This window comes from Mesoplodon densirostris, chromosome X (assembly GCF_025265405.1).
Source record: "Mesoplodon densirostris isolate mMesDen1 chromosome X, mMesDen1 primary haplotype, whole genome shotgun sequence".
NCBI lineage: Eukaryota > Metazoa > Chordata > Mammalia > Artiodactyla > Ziphiidae > Mesoplodon > Mesoplodon densirostris.
The window spans coordinates 81,867,005-81,894,255 of record NC_082681.1 but is presented as its reverse complement, the minus strand read 5'-3'; the positions used below and the strand labels follow the sequence as shown (position 1 = coordinate 81,894,255).

Here is a 27,251-nt window from a genome sequence, read left to right as displayed (position 1 = left end):
GAGGGAGATGGAAGAGGGAGGAGATATGGGAATATATGCATACATATAGCTGATCCACTTTGTTATAGAGCAGCAATTCACACAACATTGTAAAGCAATTATAGTCCAATAAAGATGTTTTAAAAAGAAATGTTATTGAGAAATTGAAATGGGAGAATAAATGTCTATGAAGTTTATTCATAATTTTGCTCTTTCTGTTGTTCTTTCTTCTGTCCTGCTATTCCAAGATCCCTTCTTTAATTGTGCCTTTTTTGTTTAAAGAACTTCCTTTAGCCATTAATTTAGGATAGGTCTGCTGTAACAAATTCTCTTAGTAGTCTGTTGCTTGGATTGCATAATTTGTGTTATTCTTTCAGTTCACTGTTTCTTTCTCCTATCCTCTCTATTGTATTGTTGAGTACATCCACTGAATTTTAAAATTTCACTTATGGCATTTTTCAGTTCTATATTTTTCACTTGTTTCTTCTTTCTATCTTCTATTTCTTTGCTGAGTCTTTGTATTTCTCTGCAGAAATTTTCTATAACTTTGCTGAAATTTTTCCATCTGTTTCAAATGTATTCCTAATCGTGCATTATAGCATTTTTATGATGGTTGCTTTAAAATTCTTGTCAGATAATTAACATCTGTGTCATCTGGACGTTGATGTCTTTTGACGGTCTTTTCTCAGTCATGTTGAGATATTCCTTGTTCTTGGTATGACAAATAATTTTCAACTGAAGCCTGCACATTTTGGGTATTATGAGAATCTTGTTCTTACTTTTACCTTCTGTTAGAGCAGACCTCTTCTGACAGTGCCACTTCAGGGGAGGAGGTGCACTACCTTATTACTGCGAGGATGGAGTGGAAGTCCAGATTTTCCCCTTGGCCTCCACTGACATCCCAAAGGGAAGCAAAGACTCCTTGTTAGGAATAGGTATGGAAGGAAGGCAACACTACCTTGTTACTGCTAGGCAAATGTAGTTTAGGCTCCTCACTAGGCCCTGCTGATACCACTCTGGCTGCAGAAGAAGGGTGTCTCATTATGTTTCCCCACATGGCCCCCTCTCAGCTGATACCACAGTGTAGTAGACTTACTACCACAGAGTAATGGTAAAGTCCTGTATTTCTGCCAGGCCTCCTCTGACACTACTCCAGTGCTAAATGGTCATGGGAGTCCAGGTGCTTTATGTGGTCTCCACTGACACCATAGGGAGTGGGGGAAGGTATCTCATTACCACAGGTGAGTATGAAAGTCTGGTTCCCCACTTGGCCTCCTTGACACAACCACATGGGGCAGGAAGAGGTTGGTTGAGGTGTCTTGTTACAGACTGGCAAAGATAGAAGTCTAGGCTTTCCACTCAGCATTTGCTGAGGGTGGGGGTGAGGCCTCAAGTTTTTGGTGGCATTTTGTGGTGAAGGGGTTATTATCTAAATTTTTTGTCATTAGGTTGTTCCTTTCCAGTTCCTTTGGACAGAACAATCAGGCTTTTGCTGGGACCTCTTTTGACTGTACCCGTTGGTGTTCTTAGGTTGTCAGCTTCTACACTACCCAATCTGGGAGACATGAGGCAAAATCAAAACCCTGATGACAAAATAAAGAAAAAAAGAAAACAAACAAACAAACAAACAAAAAACCCTGATGACTTGTGGCCATGTCATTCCTCAGGTCCCAAGGTCTGTACATGGTCTGGTGTGTCTTGTTCCCTTCATGTTTCAGAGTCTTCATTTTTTTTAAGTTTTTTTTAATATTTTTATCTTATATCAGAGCATACTTGATTAATAATGTTGCATTAGTTTCAGGTGTATAGCAAAGTGATTCAGTTATACATATACACGTAATCTATTATTTTCCAAATTCTTCTATTTAGGTTATTACAGAATATTGAGCAGCATTCCCTGTGCTATACAGTAGGCCCTTGTTGGTTATCTATTTTAAATATTGCAGTGTGTACATGTCAATCTTAAACTCCCAATCTGTGGGCTTCCCTGGTGGCGCAGTGGTTGAGAGTCCGCCTGCCGATGGAGGGGACACGGGTTCGTGCCCCTCCGGGAAGATCCCACATGCCGTGGAGCGACTGGGACTGTAAGCCATGGACGCTGAGCCTGCACATCCAGAGCCTGTGCTCCACAACGGGAGAGGCCACAACAGTGAGAGGCCTGCGTACCGCAAAAAAAAAAAAAAAAAAAAAGAAGCTCCCAATCTATCCCTGCCCCCCACCCTTCCCCCCTGGTAACCATAAGTTCGTTCTCTAAGTCTGTGAGTCTTTTTCTGTTTTGTGTTGCTTTTATATATAATGTCTAGGGTTTTTAGGCTTTCTCAGTAAAGAAATAAAATATGCATATTAAAATCTATCAAATATATTAATGCATGTGTATGTATATATAGGTATTGGTTTTTTTTGCCAGAATGACAAAGAAATTATTGAAATGACGTTTGGAACTAGGAGTTGAGAATAAGTAAAGGGTGGAATTATTTTTCATTCTATACTTTCTTCATGGTTGGAAATTTTTACCATGTATATGTATTGCTTACATTTAAAATTTTTAAAAAAACACTTAAAGCCGTAAATACTTTTCAATTCCTGTCCTAGATGACTTGTCTTGGGAAACGGAAACCACTGTCCACTCTTTGTTCCAAAAACTATCTCCTCTCCAGGAGTCTATTGCTCCCCTATCTCCTCATTCTCATGTTACTGAACATTCTATCTTGATCTGTTTTGTGGTCTTTTCTAATGGCCGTTAAAACATTGGAACTCCCTAGATTTCAATCTCTGGTCTAACACTTATTGTCTTGCTACAAGTATCCCTAGGCAAGATTTGCATGGTTTTAACCACTGCCTCTATGCTATGGAAGGCCAACTTTATTTCCCTAATCCTGTTTTATTCTCTGACCTCAGATGTCTCATAGGCATATTTATCTTAACTTGTCCCAAACTGAACTCCTGCTCTTTTTTTCAAATCTTCTTCTCCCTCAGCCTATCCATCACAGTAAATGGAAACTTCATCCTTCTAATTGCTCTGATATAAAACCTTGAAGTTGTCCATGACTCCTCTCTCTCTCCCGCATTCCACATGATTTGTTAGCAAGTCCTGTCAGCTCTGCCTTCAAAATTATTTAGAATCTGACCACTTTCTCACAATCTCCACTGTTAACACCGGCATCCAAGGTACAAACCATTTCTTGATTGCATTATTGAAACAGGCTCTTAATTAGACTCTTTGCTTCTACCCTTGTTCCCCTACAGCTATTATCCACAAAGCATCCAGAATAGCCCTATTAAATATAAGTCAAATCATGTCATTTCTCTAGTCAAAAACCTCATTCTACTCAGATAGTAAAGTCAATATCCTTCCAATGGGTTCTAAGGCCCTATAGGATCTATTTAGCTTTCCCTCTCCATTTCCTCTCTGAACCATCTTCTTATGTTTCCTCTTTTGATTAATCCTTCTGGCCTCCTTTTTGTACCATGAACATGATATACACATTTCTGCCTCAGGGATTTTCCACTTACCATTTCTTCAGCCTAGAATGATTTCCCCCCAGATATCTGAATGAACAATTCCTTTATTTCCTATGGGTCTCTGCTCAAAAGTCCTTCTCGATGAGGTCTTCCTGGCTACTGTATTTAAAATGTGAAAACCACTTCTCAACCCTTCCTATTCCCCTTTTCTGCTTTACTGTTCATCTTAATGCTCATTACCATTTAACATATTATATATTTTAGTTATATTGATACTGTTTTTCTAAATTACCTGAGGGCTGTATCCCCATGCCTAAAACAGTACCTGGCAAATGTGGATACTCAAAACATATTTCCTGAATGAATGAACCAATCAGTTAATCAATAAATTATATCTGGGCTATAGACCAAGAGTCAGAAAATTACAGCCCACAGGTCTGCTGCCAGTTTTGTCAATAAAGTTTTATTGGAACTTTCTTTTTTTTATGTTATCTATGACTGCTTTCCCAATACAAAGGTGGAGTTGAGTAGTTGTGACACACATCTATGACCTGCAAAGCCTATAATACTTATTATATGGTTCTTCAATAAAAAGTTTGCCAATCCCTGCTTAGGATTCATAGTCAACTACTTCCTTGATATTGCTGTCTGGATATATTCCAGAAATCTCAAATCCAATCTGCCCCAAACTGAGCTTTTTCTCCCTCTTTCTAAAATTTTCCCATTCTGTATTTCTTATATGTATGAAGTAGAGCCCCATCCACACAGTCTCCCAAATGTAACTCTATTCATCATACTACTCTAATTTGAATCAAGGCTTTCCCAAGCCTGCAAGAACAATTTCAAACATTCTAAACTCCTTAATTAGACAAAGCCTAGTCCTTTTAGGACATGGCCACCATCTGCCTCCAGTCACATCTCTTGCCACTCCTATTTCCATTTCATGTTCCAACAATATAAAATGGTTTGGGGTTTTAGGTCCTTGGACCTTTGTTCATGCTGAACCATCTCCTTGAAATTTCTTTTCCTTATTCCCCTTTCTCTCCCACTTTAAGTATTGGCATAGGTTGTACTTCTCTGCAAGTACCCATCCTTGATTATCCCAAAGTGTCCTGTATATACTCAATAATATCACTGTACCAAAATGATTGGTAAGGCAGCACTGTATAGTGATTAAGTACTTCAACTCTGAGCCAGGTACATGGATTTAAATTCTAGCTCTCTCACTAGCTAAATGGCCTTGGGCATGTAACTGTCACATATCATGTGTTTATTATCATCTTCACATTTCAGCTGAAACAAAATGACTATCAGAGAAGTTACATTGCTCAATGTAACACAGATAATATGGCAGAGAATGTCAATTGTTCTCCAATATCCATTCTCTCCTTCTTTTAGTAAAAGAACTAAAGTCTTAGCTAGGCACATGGCTGCCCCAAACAAAAACTAAATTTCCCTGCTTTTCTTATAGCTAGATCTGACCATGAGATTAAATTCTGATAAATGGTATGTAAATAAAAGTGATATGTGTGACTTCCAGGTCACTGCCTTAAAGGAAAGGGTTATATCCTCAGGTTTCTTTCTTTCATACTTCCCAATTGATATTAAAGTAGAAGATATTTGGTCATGCAGATGAAGCAGCACCTTAGGGATGACAGAACAACAACAAAGAAGTAAGCTGGGTTCTAGCCTTTGTCAAGTCACGGTATCAGGCCCGGACCACCTTGCTGAACTGTTCCAAACCAAGAAATAAATGTCTCTTGTGTTGGAGCCACTGTGGTATCTTAGTAGCCTTACCTGTATCTTACCTAATACAACTAGTAAGTGGAAGAGCTTGGATTTGAACTGTGCATACCACCTGGACTATATCACCAGTCCCCTCCCCCTGAAGAAAAGTTTTTATTGAATTATGCTCTTCTAGGATAGCATTGGCTGCTAGAAATCCTAGAGTCAAATGTAGGGCCATCCGTAGCAAGTGTATAGGACTTGTCATTAAATATTTCTTGTCTAGCCTCATTCCTGGGTTCATTTTCTATCTGTATCATGATTTTTTATTTGACCTAATTACAATGTACACTACCTCATATTTTACATACCATATAAATATAACACCTTAAATTCTTTAGAATGTTATGGGGTTTTAATAAGTATTGCTTTCTTTATGGTTTAATTGTACATATACCACTTTTATACCTGTCATTTTCCTTTGTTTACATGGTTGTCTCCATATTATACTATTAACTCTTTAAAGGCATGTACAATGATATTTTTCTTCTTCTATACCATCTTGCATGGGGTCTGATAATAAAATAGTTGCATGCTCAAGCAATGTTTGCTGAACGAATGAATTTCACAGGGTCAGAAATGCTATTAAATGTCATTGTGTCATATGGAATTTCCTTCCATTATAACTTGAGCCAGAGAGAAGACACAACTCTAAAAATTGGCTAGGGGAAAGTGTCACATGTTTGGAGGAGTGATGGTGAGGATAGGAAATACATACCTTGACAAAGTGCTCAATTAGGATTTCCACCACAATGTTCTGGAATTTGATGTTCATCATGGCAGCCACAGTGTCCTCCTGAGCTCTCATGAGAGTGGGCCCAAAGATCACCCCCATGTTAGAGGGGGTCATAAGATTCTCTTTGCTGTGCTCACACACACTGCCAGAAGAGAAAGGAAATGATTAACAAGATTTTCTCCAAGACCCCATTGTAACCAAGACTGCGTTAGATGCTTTAGGGGGTAAGAGAAACTAAAAAGTAAAAGAAAAGGAGAGGCCCAAAATATATATGGGAAGAAAAGATTACAAACGAAGCAACTAGCAAAGAATACAAGATAGCATATAATTAGGGGCCAAAGTGAGCCATAGATAACTTAGTTTGTATCACTGTAAAAGTCACGAGAAGAGGGGTGGATGGCTATAGTATTTGGAAAGACAGGAGGGAAGCAAGAAGGTATTCCAGGGCAAGAGGTACAGCATGTATAAAGCATATATAAAGAAGAACAAAGCGTATAGAGAAAGTGCCTACCAGTCTCACAAGTCAATAATCTAGTCTCTTCCCCAGCCCTAGCTAGAGAGGCAAAAAACTCAAAAAGTCAAAAGAGATCCTTAAGATTAGCACTTTATCATTGTCCTCACATTGCAGATGAGAAAACAGAGGTCCAAAGAAGGAAAGAGATTTGGCTGAAGCCACAGTCAGTTAGCCTGATTAGAGAAGGGCCTCTAATCCCAAATTTTCTGGTCCCTAGTCACTTCCCTTATTTAAATTACCTTAAGTGGCTTCCTATCACTTATAGGACAATTATAGGACTCTTCAAAGTAGCAATTAAAGTCTTCAGTAACTTGACACATATTTCCAATCCCAATGCACAGCTTGGGCTCTGAAGCTGACCTGGATTTGAATCCCAACTCTGCCACCCATTAGCCATGGAAGAGTGAATGTTGCTGACCTAACTTCTCTGGGCTTCAGTTTTCTCACTTGCAAAAGTAGTATCCACCTCAGACAGTTGTGAAATAAATAGAGCTAAATTGCTTTAGCATGGTATCCTGGAAATATTCCATTGGAAGTATCTGCTGTTATAATGACCTCTCCAGGAGCCTCCATCTAGGCACTGCTGATGTCTGACACTCTTAAATACTACACTGCTTAGATGAAGTTTTCTGGCTATATCATGCTGTTTCAGATCTCCGTATCTTTGCTCATGCCATTCCCTGTTTAGAATGTCTCCATCCTCCTAGATCCAAAGAATGTCTATCCTTTGAGATTCACTTTAGGTGACATCTCCTTCAGGGCTCTCACAGCCCACTGTCCTCATCTTGATTGACACTATTGGCAAGTTGAATATATTGCAATTTTCTGTTTCTTATCTGCCTTTCCTACTAGGTGGTAAACAACTTCCAAGTGTGTGTGCCTCACACAGAGCAGATACTAATTAATTATTTTTGATAGAATTGAGAGCCTCTAGCACTCTTTCATGTAGTACTGGAGGCAGATAAGTAAAAGTTGTACAGCCCTTTGGTCAGTTTGGCTGTGGGAGTGGGGAGATAAGGGAATGGAAGAGCCCACCACAAACACTAATTTTCAAAACTTGCCCAGGTCAAGCGCCTTGAGAGACTGACCCCATTAAGAGACAGGCTCCGGTCACTAACAAGGTAATTGACAGGGACAGAATCCTTAGACAAATCCTAATGAAGTCTGTTAAGCCCATGACAAAGGCTGGGTGCCATTCAGATGATAATGAACAGCAACTATTCACAGGCCTTTGGTATTGCTGGACTGGTGATGGATCCCTTTTAACAGTTTAAATACTTCTGCAATTAACCCTTATTTTTTAGTGACAGAATATTTCAGATGTTAAAATGGAAAAGCAACTCCATGCTGCCACCAAGATCCAGAATGGCTAAACCACTAGTAACAAGGCAAGGACACTTGTGAGACAACAGCCTCCAGCATGTGTAAATGCTTATCTCCTTTTTTAAGCTTTGAAAGAAAGTGACTTTGGTTAAATATGCCAGAGCTCACTTAATCTGCATAACTCCAAAAGGCAGAGTATATTATCTCTGAAGCCTAGTTTCACAGAGGGTAAAGAACTTAGTTAATGTCAAACAGTTTGTGAATACATGGCAATACAGGGATTCAAACCCATATTTGTTGGGCTCTAAGTCTTACAGTCATCCCATTGCATCCCACTGCCTGCTTGTCTAGTTCCTGTCAAGAAATCAGCCCCTATGGGGGCCCCTTTAAGCTAAAGCCACCTTCTATTTCTCTGATGGAGGTTTGAGGTATTCTATTTAGGACACTCTTTTCATTCTTAATCTTCTTATGAGATTTGCAAGGTAATCTATTCTTTGGGGAGGTTTCTTTCTATTTGACATCTCTCCTTTTGTTATACATTTTAATAAATCATTAAGAGGCATAATTGTGGGTTAATAAGATGAATGAAACCAAAAATAAGGGCATCATGAGTAGTTAATTAGGTGGGAGTTTGTAATATGATTCGGAAGCAAAGAAATCTTAAATTCTCTAGTCCACTTAGACTAAAGAAAATAGATACAACTTCTTTTTTTAAACATCTTTATTGGAGTATAATTGCTTTACAATGGTGTGTTAGTTTCTGCCTTATAACAAAGTGAATCAGCGATACATATACATATATCCCCATATCCCCTCCCTCTTGCATCTCCCTCCCACCCTCCCTATCCCACCCCTCTAGGTGGTCACAAAGCACTGAGCTGATCTCCCTGTGCTATGTGTCTGCTCCCCACTAGCTATCTATTTTATATTTGGTAGTATATATAAGTCCATGCCACTCTCTCAGTTCATCCCAGCTTACCCTTCCCCCTCCCCATGTCCTCAATGGATACAACTTCTTGAACATCAAAATTTAAACCAAAGAAAACAGGTATTAGAGAGAGGATATAAAAAGCCTCCAGTTTAGGAAAAAATAATTTTGATTAGATGGTTTAGATCAGAGGTCATAAATTAAAATGCCTATAAAAACAGAACTACCTTATGATCCAGCAATCCCAGTTCTAGGTATATATTCAAAGGAAATGAAATCAGTATCTCAAAGAGAATATCTGTACTCCCATATTCATTGCAGCATTAGTCACAATAGCCTAAGTGTCCTTAGATGGACAAACAGATAAACATATACACACAATGGAATATCAATAAGCCTTAAAAAAGAAGGAAATCCTGCCTTTTGCAACAACATAGATGAACTTAGAGGACATTATGTTAAGTGAAATAAGCCAGACACAGAGTAGAATGGTAGTTGCAAGGGGCTGTGGGAGGGGAAAATGGGGGAGATGTTGGTCAAGAGGTACAAATTTTCAGTTACATAAGATGAGTAAGTTTTAGAGATCTAATATATAGCAATATGAATATAGTTAACAATACTGTATTTTTGTGCTTGAAATTTGCTAAGAGGGTAGAACTTAAGTATTCTTCATAGAAAGAAAGAAAGAAGGAAGGAAGGAAAGAAGAAAGAAAGAAAGAAAGAAAGAAAGAAAGAAAGAAAGAAAGAAAGAAAGAAAAAGAAAGAAGGGAAGGAGGGAGGGAGGGGAGGAAGGAAGAAAGGAAGGGAGAAAAAGGTAACTATATGAGGTGATACATATAGTAATTAGCTATATTATGGCAATTATTTCACAACATATACATATACCAAACATCATTATGGTATATAAGTAATATACCATAAATATATACAATTTTTATTTGTCAATTATACCGCAACAGATATGAAAAAATAAAAATAAAAACTGAATAAGTTCATTAAACTGGTTCCATCACTAATGCGTTGTATGACTTTGGGCCTATCTTTTTCCATCCCTAGGTATCTGTTCCCTCACCTATAAAATGAGGTGGTTATTGGGTAATCTAAAGAGCCTTTCAGCTCTGCCATTCAGTGACTCTCAGAAAGTCCTTCCCTTGAAAATAATGGAAAAAAGGAACAGTCACACATTACATGTCTACTGTTGGAAGAACATAGAACCATTTATTAAGTATGTATGCCCTCCCCACTGTAAAGACCACCCCCCGAAAACCCAAAATAACCAAAAAAAACCCCACCCCAAATCCCCAAAAAACCAATCAAAAAAAAGAACTTGAATCAGAGCAAGCCTCTTGATTCAAAATATGGGAAAATTTAAAGGACAAATGACCTGTTTTCTTTTTTCTTTTTTTTTTTTTTTTTTTTTTTTTTTTTTGCGTTACGTGGGCATCTCACTTCTGTGGCCTCTCTCGTTGCAGAGCACAGGCTCCGGACGCACAGGCTCAGGGGCCATGGCTCATGAGCCCAGCTGCTCCATGGCATGTGGGATCTTCCCAGACCGGGGCACGAACCCGTGGCCCCTGCATTGGCAGGCGGACTCTCTACCACTGTGCCACCAGAGAAGCCCCAACCTGTTTTCTTTAACAAATAAATTATAAGAAACAAGAAAGAGATGAAGAAGAAACTTACAGATTGGGAACATGGTAAAAACACAGAGGCCCTATCCTATTAAACTTTGGCCTCTGTGTTCTTTATTAGCCCTCCAAGTGATTCTGATACACACAAAAGATTGAGAACTACTGCTATAGATAAGGGATCACCAAACTATGGCCCTTGGGCCAAATCCAACCTGTTTTTGTAATTAAAGTTTTATTGGAGTATTGTTATGCTTATTCATTCACATATTATGAATGGCTGTTTTTGTATTATAAAGGTAGAACTAAGTAGTTGCAACAGAGTCCATATAGCTCACAAAGCCTTCAATATGTATTATCTAATCCTTTCTGGAACACATTTGCTGACCTCTGCTAGAGATTAAAAGAGACTTAAAAAACATCTGAAAAGATTCCTATGTGTGGACGTTATTTGGATCCTTATTAAAATATATATATATATATATATATATATATATGACATATTTGAGACTACTGGAAAATTGAACACAGAATATTTAATGATATTAAGTAATTATTAACAGTTTGTTTTCAGATGTGATAATTATATTGTGTTTATATGTACAAAGAATTTTCATTTTTCAATATACATACTGAAATATTTATGGATAAAATAATGTCTTAGATTTGCTTCACAGTAATATAGGAGGAAGAGAAATGAATAGGGATATAGATGAAACAATGTCTGCTACGTGTTGAAAATTGTTGAAGCTGGGTGATAGGCACATGAGAGTTCCTTATAGGCACATGAGAGTTCCTTATACTATTCCTTCAGACTCAGGATGCCATAGGATTTAAAAAGTCCCCCACCCTCCTCAACAAGATTTTGGCTAAAGATTTAAGAGGATTATACCTGGATCAAGGTTGAGTAGAGGCCTTTCCAGCCAGAACAGAAAAAAGCATCTGAAGTGACAAAAACCCTTCTTAAGGACATTATACCTAGGTACGGCTTTCCCTCTACTATTCAGAGCAACAATGGATCTGCTTTCATCACAGAAATAATGCAAACAGCAAATAAAGGTTTAGGTGTAAAATGGAAACTTCACTCAGCATGGACACCCCAATCTACAGAAAGGCTAAGAAGATGAACCACACTCTGAAGAAAATGCTCGCCAAGCGATGCCAGGAAATTCATCCAAAATGGAACAAGGTCTTGCTGGTTGCTCTCCTTTGTATACTGGTGGCCCCTAGAAGTGGGCTAGGTATACAGGATACCACTCTTACCCACTAAGAGTAAAGAAAGAGAAACATTTCTAACACAGGAGGCAAAAATTAAACAGTATGTACAACAGATTGGTCAGTTGTTAACCACTGCATGAGTTTGTGTTCCAGAGGTCTCCCCCTCATCTGGAGGCTCCCTTGTATCCCTTTAAAGCAGGAGACCCAGTGCTGCTGAAAGTGGGAAAAAGAGCAAGGGGGCTTCCCTGGTGGCACAGTGGTTAAGAATCTGCCTGCCAATGCAGTGGACATGGGTTCGAGCCCTTCTCTAGGAAGATCCCATATACCACGGAGCAACTAAGCCCATGCACCACAACTACTGAGCCTGCACTCTAGAGCCCAAGAGCCACAACTATTGAGCCCACGTGCCGCATCTACTGAAGCCCACGTGCTCTAGAACCTGTGCTCCACAATAAGAGAAGCCTGCACACTGCAACAAAGAGTAGCCCCTGCTCACCGCAAATAGAGAAAGCCTGCATGCAGCAATGAAGACCCAACACAGCCAAAAATAATAAATAAATAAAAAAAAGAGCAAGGATCTGAGCAGCAGCTTGAAGAAAAACAGAAGGGATTCTATGACATTCTTCTTACTACTCAGAAACTTTAAGTATTTGTTCCGACAAGCAGAATGAAAGTTCTGTTTTCTTATCCTTTCTCATACCTCTTATGTACAAAGCTATAGATCCATATGCTGATCCTTTTGATAATTCTAACTGCCAGATATGTGGTCAGCTTCCTATTTCTGGGTCTTCAGGACTGCCTTGATGGGTTTTCCCCATATGGGAAATGGTTTGGAAACAACTGGCTACAACAAGTCTCTCCGAAGTACCAGCTCCACACTAGGCTTCAGACTTATTCCCCCGAATTCCTAAGGAAATGAGATCTTTTCTGTCTACTAAAGTTCCAGCTGTCATTCCTCTTACCTCTAACTGGGCCTGTTGCACCAAAATGGCAGACCAAGGGATTGAGATTTTAATCACATAAGGCTCAGATCCAGGATTTGGAGCTCAAATATTGTAAATTTGGTATCTACTCCCCAAAATTTAGACACCCTATCTCAGCAGGAAGTAGAATGGTCATCACCCAGTTCCCTGAAAGACGGGGAAAGATAAAACCAAAGTGGGGATTAAAACCGAGTTCCCCTAAAACCAGTTTCCTCTGCTGAGTTTATGATTAACAGCTCTATCCAAAATGATTGTTCCCTTTCTCATCTAATATCTGTTCTCCTCAAGATTGAGGAGGATCAAAGAAAAAGGGGGAAGTGAGACCAAGCAGGGCCCTGTGGGACTCCCAGGCCTCCCCGTTTCTTGTAGGCAAGACTCCAGCCTGCATGACTTTCCCTGTGTTCCAAAGGGCGGATTCGAAGAGCTGCTAATCAAGGGAGAAGCAGCCAGGAAACCACCTGAGGAAAGACCAAAGGAACCAGAGAAGCTCATCAAGAAGATTACCTGAGACCAGATTAGAGGAGTGAAGGCCCTACACATAACCTAATCTTGTCAGAGACCCCACCCTTGAACCACTGTTATAAAACCCTTCATCAAATCCTCTGGGGTTGGGACACATAGTTTTTCAGGCAGGCGCCAGCTGTGTCCCCCTTTGCCTAGCAAAATAATAAAGCTATCCTTTTCTATTCACCCAAAACTCTGTCTCCAAGGTTTGATTTGTCACTGGTGTAGAGAAGCTGAGCTTTTGGTAACATCCCAGTCCCTGAAGATGATGCCCTTAAGGGCAGACAGCTTTGGTTTCATCCATTGGTGTTATATTATCCATAATTTACTTCAAATACTGCAACATAGCCAGTACAATGTCCTAAATTTCATCAATGTCATCAATTGCAATCACACCATTATTTTATAATGTACCACTGAGAAAGAAGAAACTTTCACTGTCAAATCATTATGTAATATTTTGAAGACATTTTAAATAGAAAATAAACTCAACAATGAACATAATTTAACTAAAATGACTACAACATGAGCAGCTATGATCATGTTCATGCATGTAGAGGTTATGATAATTACATAAAAACCGCTACCTGACAACAGTGATTTTAAGAAACAATTGATTCTAAGATGCATCCAGAATTCAGGTTACAATTTGAAAAAGACAAGTGCCCCTTAGAATGGATGAAATTTGATATATGTGTTTGTTAGTTTTCATGCACACCCTAGGACAGGTCAGTTATGGTTGTAGTATTCTAATTTTAAATGCATATTTACATACTCTAGGGCTGATTAATTAGTATTTAAAAGACTCTAATCAGAAGCCAGAGGGGCTACTATAAGCTTCAGCTAACCTCATCTCCAATCAACACCAATGGCTCTGTTAATTAGCATGGTTGGTGGCAAACTGACTTCTCATTGCTTAGATGTGTCAAGATACATGGATTGTGGATTGGCTAGAAATATTGTATAGACATTCTCAAGCTTTCATTGACAGGTTAGAATAGAGCAACAATCAATCTTAACATCAGTAAGGTGGGTCAACTCATATTATGCATCTTCAGATGTGATGCAGCATAAGGTACACAAAATCACCTATGATGTGTTCTACCCCCAAAATAGTTAACTTGAATCCATCTAGCCTTAAAATACAACCTCTACTTTATAAGAAATAAAGAAAATAGGGGAACAAGCTGAAAAATACAATGACAAAAGTAGACAAAACTAGTGAGAGAGTGGTGTGGACATATATACACTACCAAACGTAAAATAGATAGCTAGTGGGAAGCAGCCGCATAGCACAGGGAGATCAGCTCAGTGGTTTGTGACCACCTAGAGGGGTGGGATAGGAAGGATGGGAGTGAGGGAGACGCAAGAGGGAAGAGATATGGGAACATATGCATATGTATAACTGATTCACTTTGTTATAAAGCAGAAACTAACACACCATTGTAAAGCAATTATACTCCAATAAAGATGTTAAAAAAAAAGACTCTACAGAACAACTAATTTTTGGGTCAACTAAGGAAATGTTAATATGGTCTGGAGAGGTAGAACTTGTTGAACTGAAAAAAAGTGGAAATTGTTGAACTGAAAAAAGTTTGGTGTTACTGAACAGCATAACCTCAATTTGGTAAAAAATGTAAATGTGTTTGTGTGTGGGTGTGTGTATACATAAACACACACACACACACTCACAGAAAGATCCAGAAGAAAAAACATGAATATATTAATAGTAGTGATTTTTGGATGCTGAGAATAGAAAGCTTTTATTTTGGTTTATTGACTTGTTTTGCTCTTCTATATTTTCCAATCTCTACAATGCAATGGTATTGCTTCAGAAATAACAGAAGTGCTATTATTACAAAAACAAGAAGATTCTAATAAGCTTAAAAGCTCACACCCTATAGAATGGTAGTCCAAGCCTAGGATTGCAAAGGGGTCTTGCATTTGGGCATTAGATCATGGGATTTTATTGCCTGACTACAATTGTGTTGCTGTAATATTATCTAATCTGTTTCAATTTAAACTTTAATGCATGATGCAGTCAGAGCAACTGAAAGGAAAGAGAGCTGAGACTTCACTGAGTTTACAGAACAGGTTGTACAACTGTTTTGAATCTGCTTCGAGATAAATACCTGCATGAGTGGCAGAATTAGGTCTGAGGCTTGCTTGCATTGTATATGCCACTGGTCATGAGACTGTGGGGGAGGTAACCTGTACCATTCTCCTACTTCAGATTAATGGAAGCAATAGGTAAAAAGCAAAAAGAATAGACTAATTGGGAATCTCAAATTGGCTGATATCAGTTTGTGTTTGCCTGTTATTAGCCTAGAAAATGGGCCAGCAGTGGGAACATACTACAAAGGCATAAGTTATAATTATCATATAGCCTATGAAAGCAGTGGTAGGCAGGCAGGAAAATTATGTGAATTCTGAAAGCACATAGATTTTCTTCTCCTGTGTAAATTTCCCTGTTGGAACTAAGCCTATTTTTATTTGCATTTTCCCTATAATTCTTGGTTATAAAGATACAAAAAAAGTTGAAAGAATGGTACTATGAACATTAATACTGTCTATACCTAAATTCAGGAATTAACATTTTCCTACATTTGCTTGTTCTCTCTGTATATTTTTTTATGAGCCCTTTAAAAGTAAATTGTTTCAACCCTAAATACTTTAGTATTCATCTCCAAATAATAAGCATGCTGTCCTACAAAACCACAATAACATTTTTATACCAAGGAAAATTTATAATAATTCCATATCACCTGATATCTGGTCCATATTCAAATTTTCTCAAATGTCATGAAAAAATTATTTTACAGGTGGGTGTTTCAAATCTAGATCCAAAGTTCATACACTGCATTTGTTTCTGGTTTTTTAGCCTCTTAATACAAAACAGTACCACTACCTTTTTCCCCCAGGACATTGACTTTTATAAAAATTCCAAGCCAGTTGTCTCAAAGAATGTCAAACATTCTGCATTTTTCTATACCCTGTATTTCCTGTAAACTTAAAAGGCTAAATTTGATTGGGGTTAAACATTCTTGGCAAAAATATTTGTTTATGTTGTATACTTCTTACTGTATCCCATCAGGAGGTAGATAAGGTCAGTTTGTATCATTATTAGTGATGCTAAATTTGATCAATTAACTAAGGTGGTATTTGCCAGATAACTTTATTGTAAAGATACAGTTTCCATTTGTAATTAGTAAGTAATCTGTGGGTAATACTTTGAAGCTATATGAATATCTTGTTCCTGAAAAATCTTTTACTCAGTGGTTTTGATCCATGCCTGAAACAGGGTGCTGAGGTTGCAAACTCGTAGTTTTTCTTTTTGTTTTCTTTCTTAAGTGTAGTTGATTTACAATATTAGTTTTAGGTGTACAACATAGTGACTCAATATCTTTATAGATTATACTCCTTTCAAAGTTATAAAATATTGGCTATATTCCCTGTGCTGTACAATATATCCTTGTAGCTTATTTATTTTATACATAGTACTTTGTACCTTAGTCCTCTACCACTATCTTACCCCTCTCCACTTCCCTCTCCCCACTGGTAACCACTAGTTTGTTCTCTACATCTGTGAGTCTGTTTCTGTTTTGTTATGTACATTCGTTTGTTTTATTTTTTAGATTCCACATATAAGTGACAACATACAGTATTTGTCTTTGTCTGACTTATTTCCTTAGCATAAATACCCTCCAAGTCTATCCATGTTGTTGCAAATGGCAAAATTTCATTCCTTTTATGGCTGAGTAATATTCCATTGTATGTATGTATACCAGCTGCTTTATCAATTCATCTGTTGATGGACACTTAGGCTTCCACATCTTGGCTTTTGTAAATAATGCTGATATGAACACTGGGGTGCATGTATATTTTTTGAATTAGTGTTTTGTTTTCTTTGTATATATACCCAGGAGTGGAATTGCTGGATTATATGGTAATTCTAGTTTTATTTTTTTGAGGAACCTCCAAATATTTTCCATAGTGGCTGCACCAATTTACATTCTCACCAGCAGCATACTAGGGTTCCTTTTTGATGACAGTCATTCTTTTGTTTGTTTGTTTGTTTAGCAAGAAGAAAAGAGTTTTTTTATCACTATGGATGATAAATGAAACAATGAGTAAATAAAATTATACTTTTAATATTGATTTACAGTATTTCAAATATCTCTGGGTATTTATATTTAATCTATGTATCCATTCAGACTTCTTAAATTATTTTCATAAGCTAATGATCCACACAGAATTTAAAAATTCACAGTATCCTTCAATTCTATTTATTTTATTAAAATCCAGTCCTCTATCTAATTGCATTTCTTTTCTTCTTTAAAATATAAATAGTGGCACTTAAAATAACACTAACAATTGCAACAGATCCAACCACTGACAGTACCAAGATAGAAATGTTAACTCTGGGATTTGGATGACTTTCACCAGGACTGTGATCTGCTTGAGAAATAAACAAAGCTACTTGTGTAAAGTTGGATACTTTTGATGTCAAATTGCTTTTATCCACACTTTGAATGGCAATGAATATGTGGGTTGCATTTTCTTCTGAGATATTTCCTGGTTTGAATGCAAAGGTTTCCTTGGAGTTGGCCTCATTTGGTAGCAGATCAGTAGTGTTTACTTGCAGAGCATAGTCAAAATCATCCCTTAGCTCCAGGATGTTTCCACTTATTCTTATGATATACTGTTGAACTTAGGGGAAAAAAAGGTGCAAATGATGTAGGAACTGGAGCATCCATTTAAAATTCCTTTTTATTAATTTTTCTCAAAAATATTTAGTTATGTCAAGCTTATACTCATATCTAAAGCCTTATTTATTTTTCTATAAAAGCTGAATTCTGATTTTGAAACTCTGCCAAATGCTACCTTCTCTGTATGAAAAGTGGTAGCAGGTTATAATGTGTCACATTTGATTGATTCAAAACATGAGATTATAAAATTAATACTTTTCTGAGCTATCAATTAAAAATTATTTTCCTCTTACCCTTACACCCTTGCTTTTGCAATGAGTTCCTTTCACTTAATCAACACTGCATGACACTTTGTCCTTACCGTTTACAACATCAAAATCATCTGGTGCTGTCCATGTTTTTCTAAATAATTTTAATTGTAGTATAGTTGATTTACAGTGTTGTGTTAGTTTCTGCTGTGCATCAAACTGAATCAGCTACGTATACATAGATCCCCTCTTTTTTGGATTTCCTTCCCATTTGGTCACCACAGAGCAGTGAGTAGAGTTCCCTGTGCTATATAGTAGGTTCTCATTAGTTATCTATTTTATACATAGTAGTGTATATATGTCAGTCCCAATTTCCCAATTCATCCCCCACCCCCCGATGACAGTCATTCTGACAGGTGTGAGGTGATATCTCAATGCGGTTTTGTTTGCTTTCTCTGATTATTAGCAATGTTGAGCATCTTTTCATGTGTCTGGTGATCCGTATGCCTTTGTTGGAAAAATATCTATTCAAGTCTTCCCATTTTTTAATCGGGTTGTTTTCAATATTGAGTTGCATGAGCTGATCATATATTTTAGATATTAACCCCTTATTGGTCATATCTTTTACAAATATTTTCTCCAATTTGGTAGAATGTCTTTTTATTTTGTCAATGGTTTCCTTTGCTGTGTGAAAGGTTTTATGTTTACTCAGGTCCCATTTTTTGTTGTTGTTCTTTTTTTTCTTGCTTTTGTTTACTTTGCCTTAGGAAACATCAAAAAATATTGCTACAATTTATGTCAAAGAGTGTCTTGCTTATGTTTCACTCTAGGAATTTTACAGTATCTGCTCTTATATTTAGGTCTTTGATCCATTTTGAGTTTACTTTTGTGTATGGTGTTAGAGAATGTTCTAATTTCATTCTTTTACATGTTGCTGTCCAGTTTTCCCAGCACTGTTTATTGAAGAGACTGTCTTTTCTCCATTGTATATTCTTGCCTCCTTTGTCATAGATTAACTGACCATACGTGCGTGGGTTTATCTCTGGGCTCTCTATTCTGTTCCATTGATCCATGTGTCTGTTTTTGTGCCAATAACACACTGTTTTGATTACTGTAGCTTTTTGAAAACTAGTTTTTCTAATTCTATCATTCCTCCCACATTTATTAGCTGGTATTCTTCACTAATAAAGGGATTTCCTTACTCTAACTACCTCCCATGGATTTTTTATTTATTCAAAATGTTATTATCAAATACAGCACTCATTGTTTTTGATGTTTCAGTTGCTCCAGATGTAATCAGTGTCAGCCTTTTCAAGCAGATTCCTGAATCTTTGTGACATGACCCTATTGTTCATGAGCTCTTCTTTGCTTACAAAGGTATACTTGATCCAAGGCTCACCTTGTATTTTCCTTGCCCCAGACCTGGAATCAGCCAGTTCTCTAAGAAGACTTGGCACTTTTGAGAAGGGAATGTTATTTAGACACAAAAGATCTGGGCATTACATGTCTATTGCTTTCTTGGGTAGAATCATTTCAAGACTGGTTAAGTGAATAGAAGATTTTGTTGTTTTGTTTTTAAATCATGCGTTCATACTGGCATTCTCAATTCAACTTTACCATTATAGATTTTTTTCCTTTATATCTTGAATTTTGTATCCATATCTCTTTTTCTTACACCATAAACCTTGGCTTCTGATAATATTAATATATTTACTATTTTTTACTTTATCCTTATGAGATACATATACATAAAATAATTTCAAGTTATAATTATAATATTACTAGTACTAATAAACCTACTGGATGACGCTTACAACTTTTTTTGCAGTTTTTTTCCTGTTTTTAGAATATATTTCATTAGCATGAATCAGAGGCTGTGCTGACAAGTTAGATGAAATAACTGTTTTCTCTGTATGACTATGCTATGAATTTGATAAACATTTAGATTCATTTGCTTTTTTACATTCCATTTTAGGGTTTTTAATGTTTTCCTTTTGATTTAATATTACTTTTTAGATACCTAAAATATTAATATGGCTCAAAAATCAAAACCATAGAAGGAGGTGGACTCAGAGGAATCTAGCTCTCATCTTTGTCCCTTCCACCCTAGTCACCACCTATCCCCTGTAAAAAAAAAAAAAAAAAAAAGAGAGAAGCCTCAATTAAATATAGTCAGGAGACCAGAAGGGGGAGCCCTCATACCCTGCCATGATAGCAGAGCCCAACAGGAAGAAAACAGATTTTTCTTTCCTGCCAAGGACTCAAGCCAATGAAAAGCTATGGACTCTTTGTTTACTATAGCCCTCCCAACTTTCTTTTCCCCTCTATAAAAGTGTTGTCCTTCCATTGTCATGTGGGGACTTGCCCATTGTTTGGCATGGTTGCAGATTCCAAATTACAAATCTCTGCTCATCCCAAATAAACCCATCTTTGCTGAAGAAATATCTGGTAGTCTATTTCAGGTCAACACCCCCGTAGTAACCATTTTCATTAGTTTGTTTTTATAACAGCTTTATTGAGATATATTTCATATACCATAAAATTTACCCTTCTAAAAGGTACAATTCAATGGTTTTTAATATATTCACAGAGTTGTCCAACAATCATCACTATCTAATTCCAGAACACTTTCACCACTCCAAAAAGAAACCCTGTAACCATTAGCTGTTACTTCCCACGTCTCAGTCCTAGGCAACTATTAACCTACATTCTGCCTCTAGAGATTTGTCTTTTCTGGACATTTCATAAAAATGGACTAATGTAATATGTAGCCTTTTGTGTCTGGCTTCTTTCACTTAGCATAATGTTTTCAAGGTTCATCCATGTACTTGATTCCTTTTATGGCTGAATAATTTTCCATTGTATGTTGATAACACATTTTACTTTTTCCATTCAGCATTTGATGCTCATATGGGCTGTTTCCACCTTTGGACAATGATGAATAATGCTGCTATGAATATTTGTGTACAAGTTTTTGTGCGGAAATTTGTAATGCATCTGGAAATCACTTCAAAAACAAAATTCATATTTTCCTCATTCTTTTTAATGACTATATAATACCACATTGCTTGAATATATCATGATTTACATAACTAGCCACTTATTATTGGACATTTATGTTGTTTCCAATATTGTGTTACTAAAAATTACACTGCACTGACACAAATTTGTGCATATGTTGTTTTGTATTTGTGGAGGTATGTCTTCAGAGTAGACGCCTAAAAGTGGAGTTGCTGGGTCAAAGGATAACTGAAAATGCAGATTTGTTAGATATTGCCAAATTTCCCTGCTGTAGGTCTGTATTTGTATTGCATTAACATCAGCAATGTGTTGGACTCCCTGTGCCCCAAAGTCTCATAAACAGAATGTGGTCAAGCTTTAGGGTTTGCCAATAAATGGTATCTTAATGTAGGTTGAATTTGCATTTTTCTTATTACAAGTTAACTTGCACAGTTTTTCACATATTTAAGATTATTTGTCTTTCTAGTTCTGTGTTTTTTGTGCTTGTGTCTATTGTTTGTTTTGTTCTAAGGATTTTGAGGAGCAAGATTCTTCAAGTAAGGTAGATGGCCAGCCTTTGGGTGGAGGGAGGTAGGTGTCTCTCACTAACTGCTAGTAGGAGAATCTTCAACTGAATCCTTGGCTCATGTCACATATTAAGACTCTTAGAAAGTAAGAGCTAGAAGAACCCTTTGAGATTAGCTATTCCAGTCCCCTCATATTATAGATGACCAAACTGAGGCCCAGAGAGTAGGATGGACTTTCTTTAGGTTCATAGCAAATTAGCAATAAAGCTGAAATTTGAACCCAAAGTCCCTTTTCCCCGGGCAACTTCAAATTAACAACATGTGCTGATTTTTGTACTTTACGGAGAGTATCATAAACAATTTTTTTGGAAAGAAAATGCTTTTCAACGTTTGCTATTAGCCCAAATTACAGACATTGGCAATAAATATAAAAGCCATTGTCTTGTTAATTCTGCCTATTTGTCTGCAATATTGGCTATAGATGTATTAAAAAACCCCAAAAAACAAAAAAACTTAGAATGTCAGAGTTGGTCAGATCTTGGAGAGATATTATCATATCACAGGGGAACCTGAGGTCCAGAGGTGCAGAGTGATCAGGATTTATTATAGCAGGAGGCAAAGAGGGCCATTTAATCTTCACTAAGGGCCTCAATTTTAGGTGTTTTGAGATATTCTCCAAATGAGGTTAAAATATCTCATCGATGCATTTATGAGTGTGCTGATAGCTTTATTTTGTTAAACACAAACACTTAAAATGCATCACAATTTTTCTAAGCTTGTTGTCTCACTTACTTACTTTTTAATACACCAGGAATTGTCTTAAGAGTGACCTGCCCATGGTCATCAAGAAAGCTAGTAGCAGAACTGACACTAGAACCCAGGTTTGCTGACTCCTGGACAGAGTATTTTCTGCTGCACCATACTGTTTCCTTAGAGCAGCTAGCCTTTTATGAGTCAAGTAAATTCTTCTTTATTCACAACATTGAGCCTTCATGCCAGGAAGCACCACAGTGAGGCACACATGCCCTTACACCGCCCCCCATCTTAGAGCCCATCACCAGACCTACTCTCTGGAATGCTGCTATCTGTTCCTACATGTCACACCCAAGCAAAGAAGGTGACCATAATCATAACTCCCATGTCTTGAGAACTTCCTATGTGCCATGTACTTCACCTGTGTTCATTCAAATTCACACAACAGTCTTATGTGGTAGGGAATACTACTCTCATTTTATAGATGACCAAACAGTTTAAGAGAGGTTTTCCTAAGATTACACAGCTGGGATTTGAACCCACGTTTATCTGACAGCAAAACCTGTGTTCAGCCACCATTCTACCTGGTGTTACCATTCAACTGAGATAACCCCTCAACTAAGATGCATGATGATCCTGAGAGGATATATATAAGGGTAAAGGGAAAACTGCCTTTCTCACAGAACACTCAGACTGCCCAGGATGAAGCAGTTGGGGGCTGGGACTTAATAAGCTGACAGACAGTTTATCTGCAGTGCTACCATGTGGGCCAGCCCTCTAATAGGAACTCTTCCTGAAAACCTAGAAGTTACTTACTTGACCAAGTGTCTTATAAGAAGTTCCAGCATCTCTCGGTTCTTTTCTGGTAGCTTATATACCAAGGAATGAATAGCTCCCAGCCGATAATCCAGGTTGTCAGACTCTGAGAGAGAACAGAGAGATAGTTTTGCCTTCTGGGCAATTGGATCAAGCAAACTCTCATACATATACACACAGGCACACACATACACATGCACATGTGCACACAGACACAATCAGAGACACACAGAGTCAAAGAGATGAAAAGAGAGAGATATATAGACACAGGGACACAATGACAAAGAGAGACAAAGAAACAGACACTGAAAGAAAGAGAGGGAGGGAGAGAGACTGACTAAACGATAAAAACATAGATTGAAAACAAAGAAATAGGCCTAGAAAGATGAAGAAATAGAAGAGAGAAGAGCAAAGAAATATGAGTAGAGAAGACAAGACTGTCTCAGAGCAAGTCAGAATTCTGGATACAGCAGGTTGCTCCTAAAGTTCCACATGTAAACTTCCAGCTGGAATCCCTTGCCCACCCACTCTCCTTGTGGAACTAGGAGGTATGCTTCTGCCTCTGGGTTCCTATGAAAATCACTGAGAGACCTCAGAGTAAAGATCAAAGCTCTCTTGCCTCAACAAAGATTCATTATGAAGACAAATCCCCTGAATCTTTTTCCTGAATACCATACAAGGCATAATGCAGAAGAGTCACATCAAGGTAGGGAGGGATACTCATACAGTGGCCTCAGCCAAAACTTTTAATGCTTCTTCAGCTGCCAACTTTTTGAGTGATTCTATATGCCTTATTTCCTATGTACCCTTCCACCCTCACCATCGGTCTTACCATCTAAAAAAATGTGATGCTAGCACTAAAAGTTTAGGAGTAATAATTCACAACACAATTGAAAAGCACTTGAAAAGGCAAAGTGCTGAAAAAATGCTGAAATAGTAACTGTAATGGAAACATTTTGCTGTCCCCTGGCAATGTGAGCCATCTTGTTCTGATGTAAGAGGCAAAATCAATCAATAAAATCCTCAGACCTGTCATATCCCTCGTTAGCCAGTTTTCTCCAATTCACTCAACTAACATTGATTTATGAAAAGTAATACAACACTTGAGTTAGCAAGTAAGAATACTCTCATTTGATAGTGGACAAAATCTGTGTATATGTTTGTTTTTTCCCTCAAGCAGTCTTCTAGGCTTATTGCTGTAAACATTACTTAGAAGCGAGGACAACACAATTAACTAAGTAACATAAATACTTACTGGCAGCAGAGACCAGGTCTTTGTGAAGTCTATAGGTCATGACAGGTTCAGAAAGATTCCTGAAATTAATGAAGACTGTAAGTTCCTTTGGGGAGGGAGTAGCAAGGCCTTAGATGAGCAGTTCTGTGAGCAGCAAGGCTTAAGCTTCTGAGCTCCACAGATTAATGACTACATACATTTCTCTGTTCATCTGAAACTTTGTCAGAGGAATCCTAGTTGCCAGTAATTCGACAGAAGACCTATAAAAGTATAAGCTGAGACCTTGTGCAGGGTCTCCAATTAGTTCCCCAAAGTGAAAAGAGGCACAAATCAGTCCTGCAAAATTCCAAAGTGGACCCACTATGAATGCTACTATGAATTCCTTACAGTTGGATAGTTCCTCAGTTTCCAAAGTGCTTTTATATCTGTCCTCCCATTTGATCCTTCCAAAGATCCTGTGAGGTGAAGCAGTAATTCAAATACCCATTTAATGGAGAAGGAAATTGAGCCTCAAATAGGTTTCTTTATTTAGTCAAAAAATATTGGCTGAGGGACTTCCCTGGCGGTCCAGTGGTTAACACTCCGTACTTCCACTGCAGGGGGAACGCGTTCGACCCCTGGTTGGGGAACTAAGATCCCGCTTGCTGTGTGGTGCAGCCAAAAAAAAAAAATGTTGGCTGAGCACCTACTTGTGACTGGCATTGTGCCAGGTATTGTGGATCCAGATGAATTAGACATAGTCTAAACCTCCAAGGAGCTGATAGTCTAGTTGAGGAAAGTTCCATATACAAAATGTAGGTGATGCATGGCTCAGAGGAAGGAAGTAATACACTAATAATAATAATAATAACAAACTATCCACTGTTCTAAGTGGTTTATATATATTTACTCACTTAATTCTCATGACAACCCTGTAAGGTAGATATTGTTATAATCTCCATTTCATAGATAAGGAAACTGAGCTTCAGAAAAGTTAAATAATTCATCCTAGACCACACAATTAGTAAGTGGCAGAATTTAGCAGTCTGTCTCAAGTCCATGTTCTTAATCACTACGTTATACTGCTTGCCACTGCTATTATTGTAGTAATCTAGGTGAGAAATAATAAAGGCCTAAATGAAAATAGTGCCATTAGGGATAGAAAGAAAATGTGAGGAGAGTCATTTGAAAGACATTAAAGACAGAGTTTCATCAACAATTGCATATGTTGGTGACAGAGAGAGTAATCTAGTTTGGGTGACTGAATAGATTAGAAATTGATTGAGAGGGAAGTGGAGATGCTATGTCAGAAGGGTTTCTGGGATAGCCAAAGGCAGATGTTTATTAGGAAGATGGATGCAGCGCCTTTCTAGATCTGAGAAGTAGATGTGGAAATCATGAACCTAGGAGGGTGATTAGAACCATGAGAACAGATACCACTGCTAAAGAAAAGATGACAAACTGGCAGCCAACAGCTACATGAGACCTTTCAACATTTCTTCCCTGTCCAGAGTAGTGTGTAAAAAAGAAATGGAATTGAATGAGTCATCAGAATACGAAAAAATTGTGTATTTCACATAAAAATCAATATTGTCTGCCTCTATTGAAAAACTGAAAGATCTGTCTATATTGGGTCCATATGGTTATTTGTGGAAGTAAAGAATATTGCTGTTTATATATAAACAAAGGGATTGCTATGCAAGTAAAGGTTTTATATGCAACATGTTTAACATGAAAGCAGTCTACTTCAGTCATTTTCATGTCCTGGCTCTTGTGGATATTTGAATTTTCCATCCCTTCAATGTAGTAAAAAGGGAGGAAAGCCCTAGGAAATACCAGGTAGAAAGTCCATAAAAGGGACTTCTAAAAATGGTCAAAGAGGTGAGAGAAAATCCAAAAGCAATGGATTAGCAGAATCCAAAAGAAGAAAAAATTTCAAGGAGGGCTCGTTAACAGCTTCAAATGCTACAAAGAGGTCAAATAAGGTAAAGGCTGACAATTGTCCATTGTGTTTAGAATTGAGGGAATCACTGGTGACCTTGGCAAGAGCAGCTTCAATAGAGCAGAGGGGGCAGGAGTCAGAATGCAGTGGGTTAAGGAGTAAACTGGGACATTAAGAAGCAGAGACAGGGAGTGTATATTACTTCATACACTGAAGCTAGATTGGGAAGGGGTGAAATATCTCACTAGGCAATCTCACCTAAGCTCCTGACTCCAATTATCATCTACACTGTTGATGATGATTCTCAATTTTTTAGCTCGAGCCCAGAATTCTTGAGTTTCATTCCTATATATCAAATTGCCTACTTAAAATTATTGTCCTGATTTCTTCAGACACCCAAATTTGACATATCCAAAACCTAACTTGTCATATCCCTCAAATTTAGTCATTTTCTTATGTTTCCCAAATCAGTAAATGTATGACCATCATTTGGTTGTATGGGCCGGAAATGTGGAAGCCATTCTTTTATCTCCCTCTCCTCCACCTTCATATACAAGTTTACTCCCTAAATCTCTTGAATATGCTTACTTCTATCTATCCCCACCGCTACTTCCTAGTCCACATAGAAGTATCATCTCTTTCTGGGACCACAGCAATAGCTTGCTAATTGGTTTCCACCTCTACTTATTTTGCCTCTTTCTAATCTCATCTCTCTGCTTTTCTCAAAATGCAAATCTCATCATATAACCTCCTGCTTAAAAATCTTTCAATATATTCTCATTCCTTTTAATATAAATTCATACCCCAATTCTTAAAATGTCCTAAAAGGCCTTGCATGATCTGGCCCCTACATATCTCTTCCTCCCTGTCTACACTCAATACTCCACGTAAACTGGTACATGTAGTTTCTTAAAAGGGTCTTCCTCTTGCTTCAAGGTCTTTGCATATGAAGTTATTTCTGTCTGGAACTGCCTCCCCCACCC

At 37.6% G+C, this 27,251-nt stretch overlaps 1 protein-coding gene across 4 annotated transcripts in view; it reads right to left on the bottom strand.

Annotated features, from left to right (window-relative positions):
* Positions 1–27,251, bottom strand: part of OPHN1 (oligophrenin 1) — a 646,402-nt gene that overhangs the window by 105,864 nt on the left and 513,287 nt on the right. For all 4 annotated transcript variants that reach the window (XM_060086644.1, XM_060086647.1, XM_060086645.1 and 1 more), the window contains 3 exons: positions 24,369–24,427; positions 23,114–23,219; positions 5,945–6,104 (listed from right to left, as the gene is read on the bottom strand). In XM_060086644.1, coding sequence (XP_059942627.1) covers positions 5,945–6,104; positions 23,114–23,219; positions 24,369–24,427 — 325 coding nt within the window. The remainder of the gene's footprint in view (positions 1–5,944; positions 6,105–23,113; positions 23,220–24,368; positions 24,428–27,251) is intronic.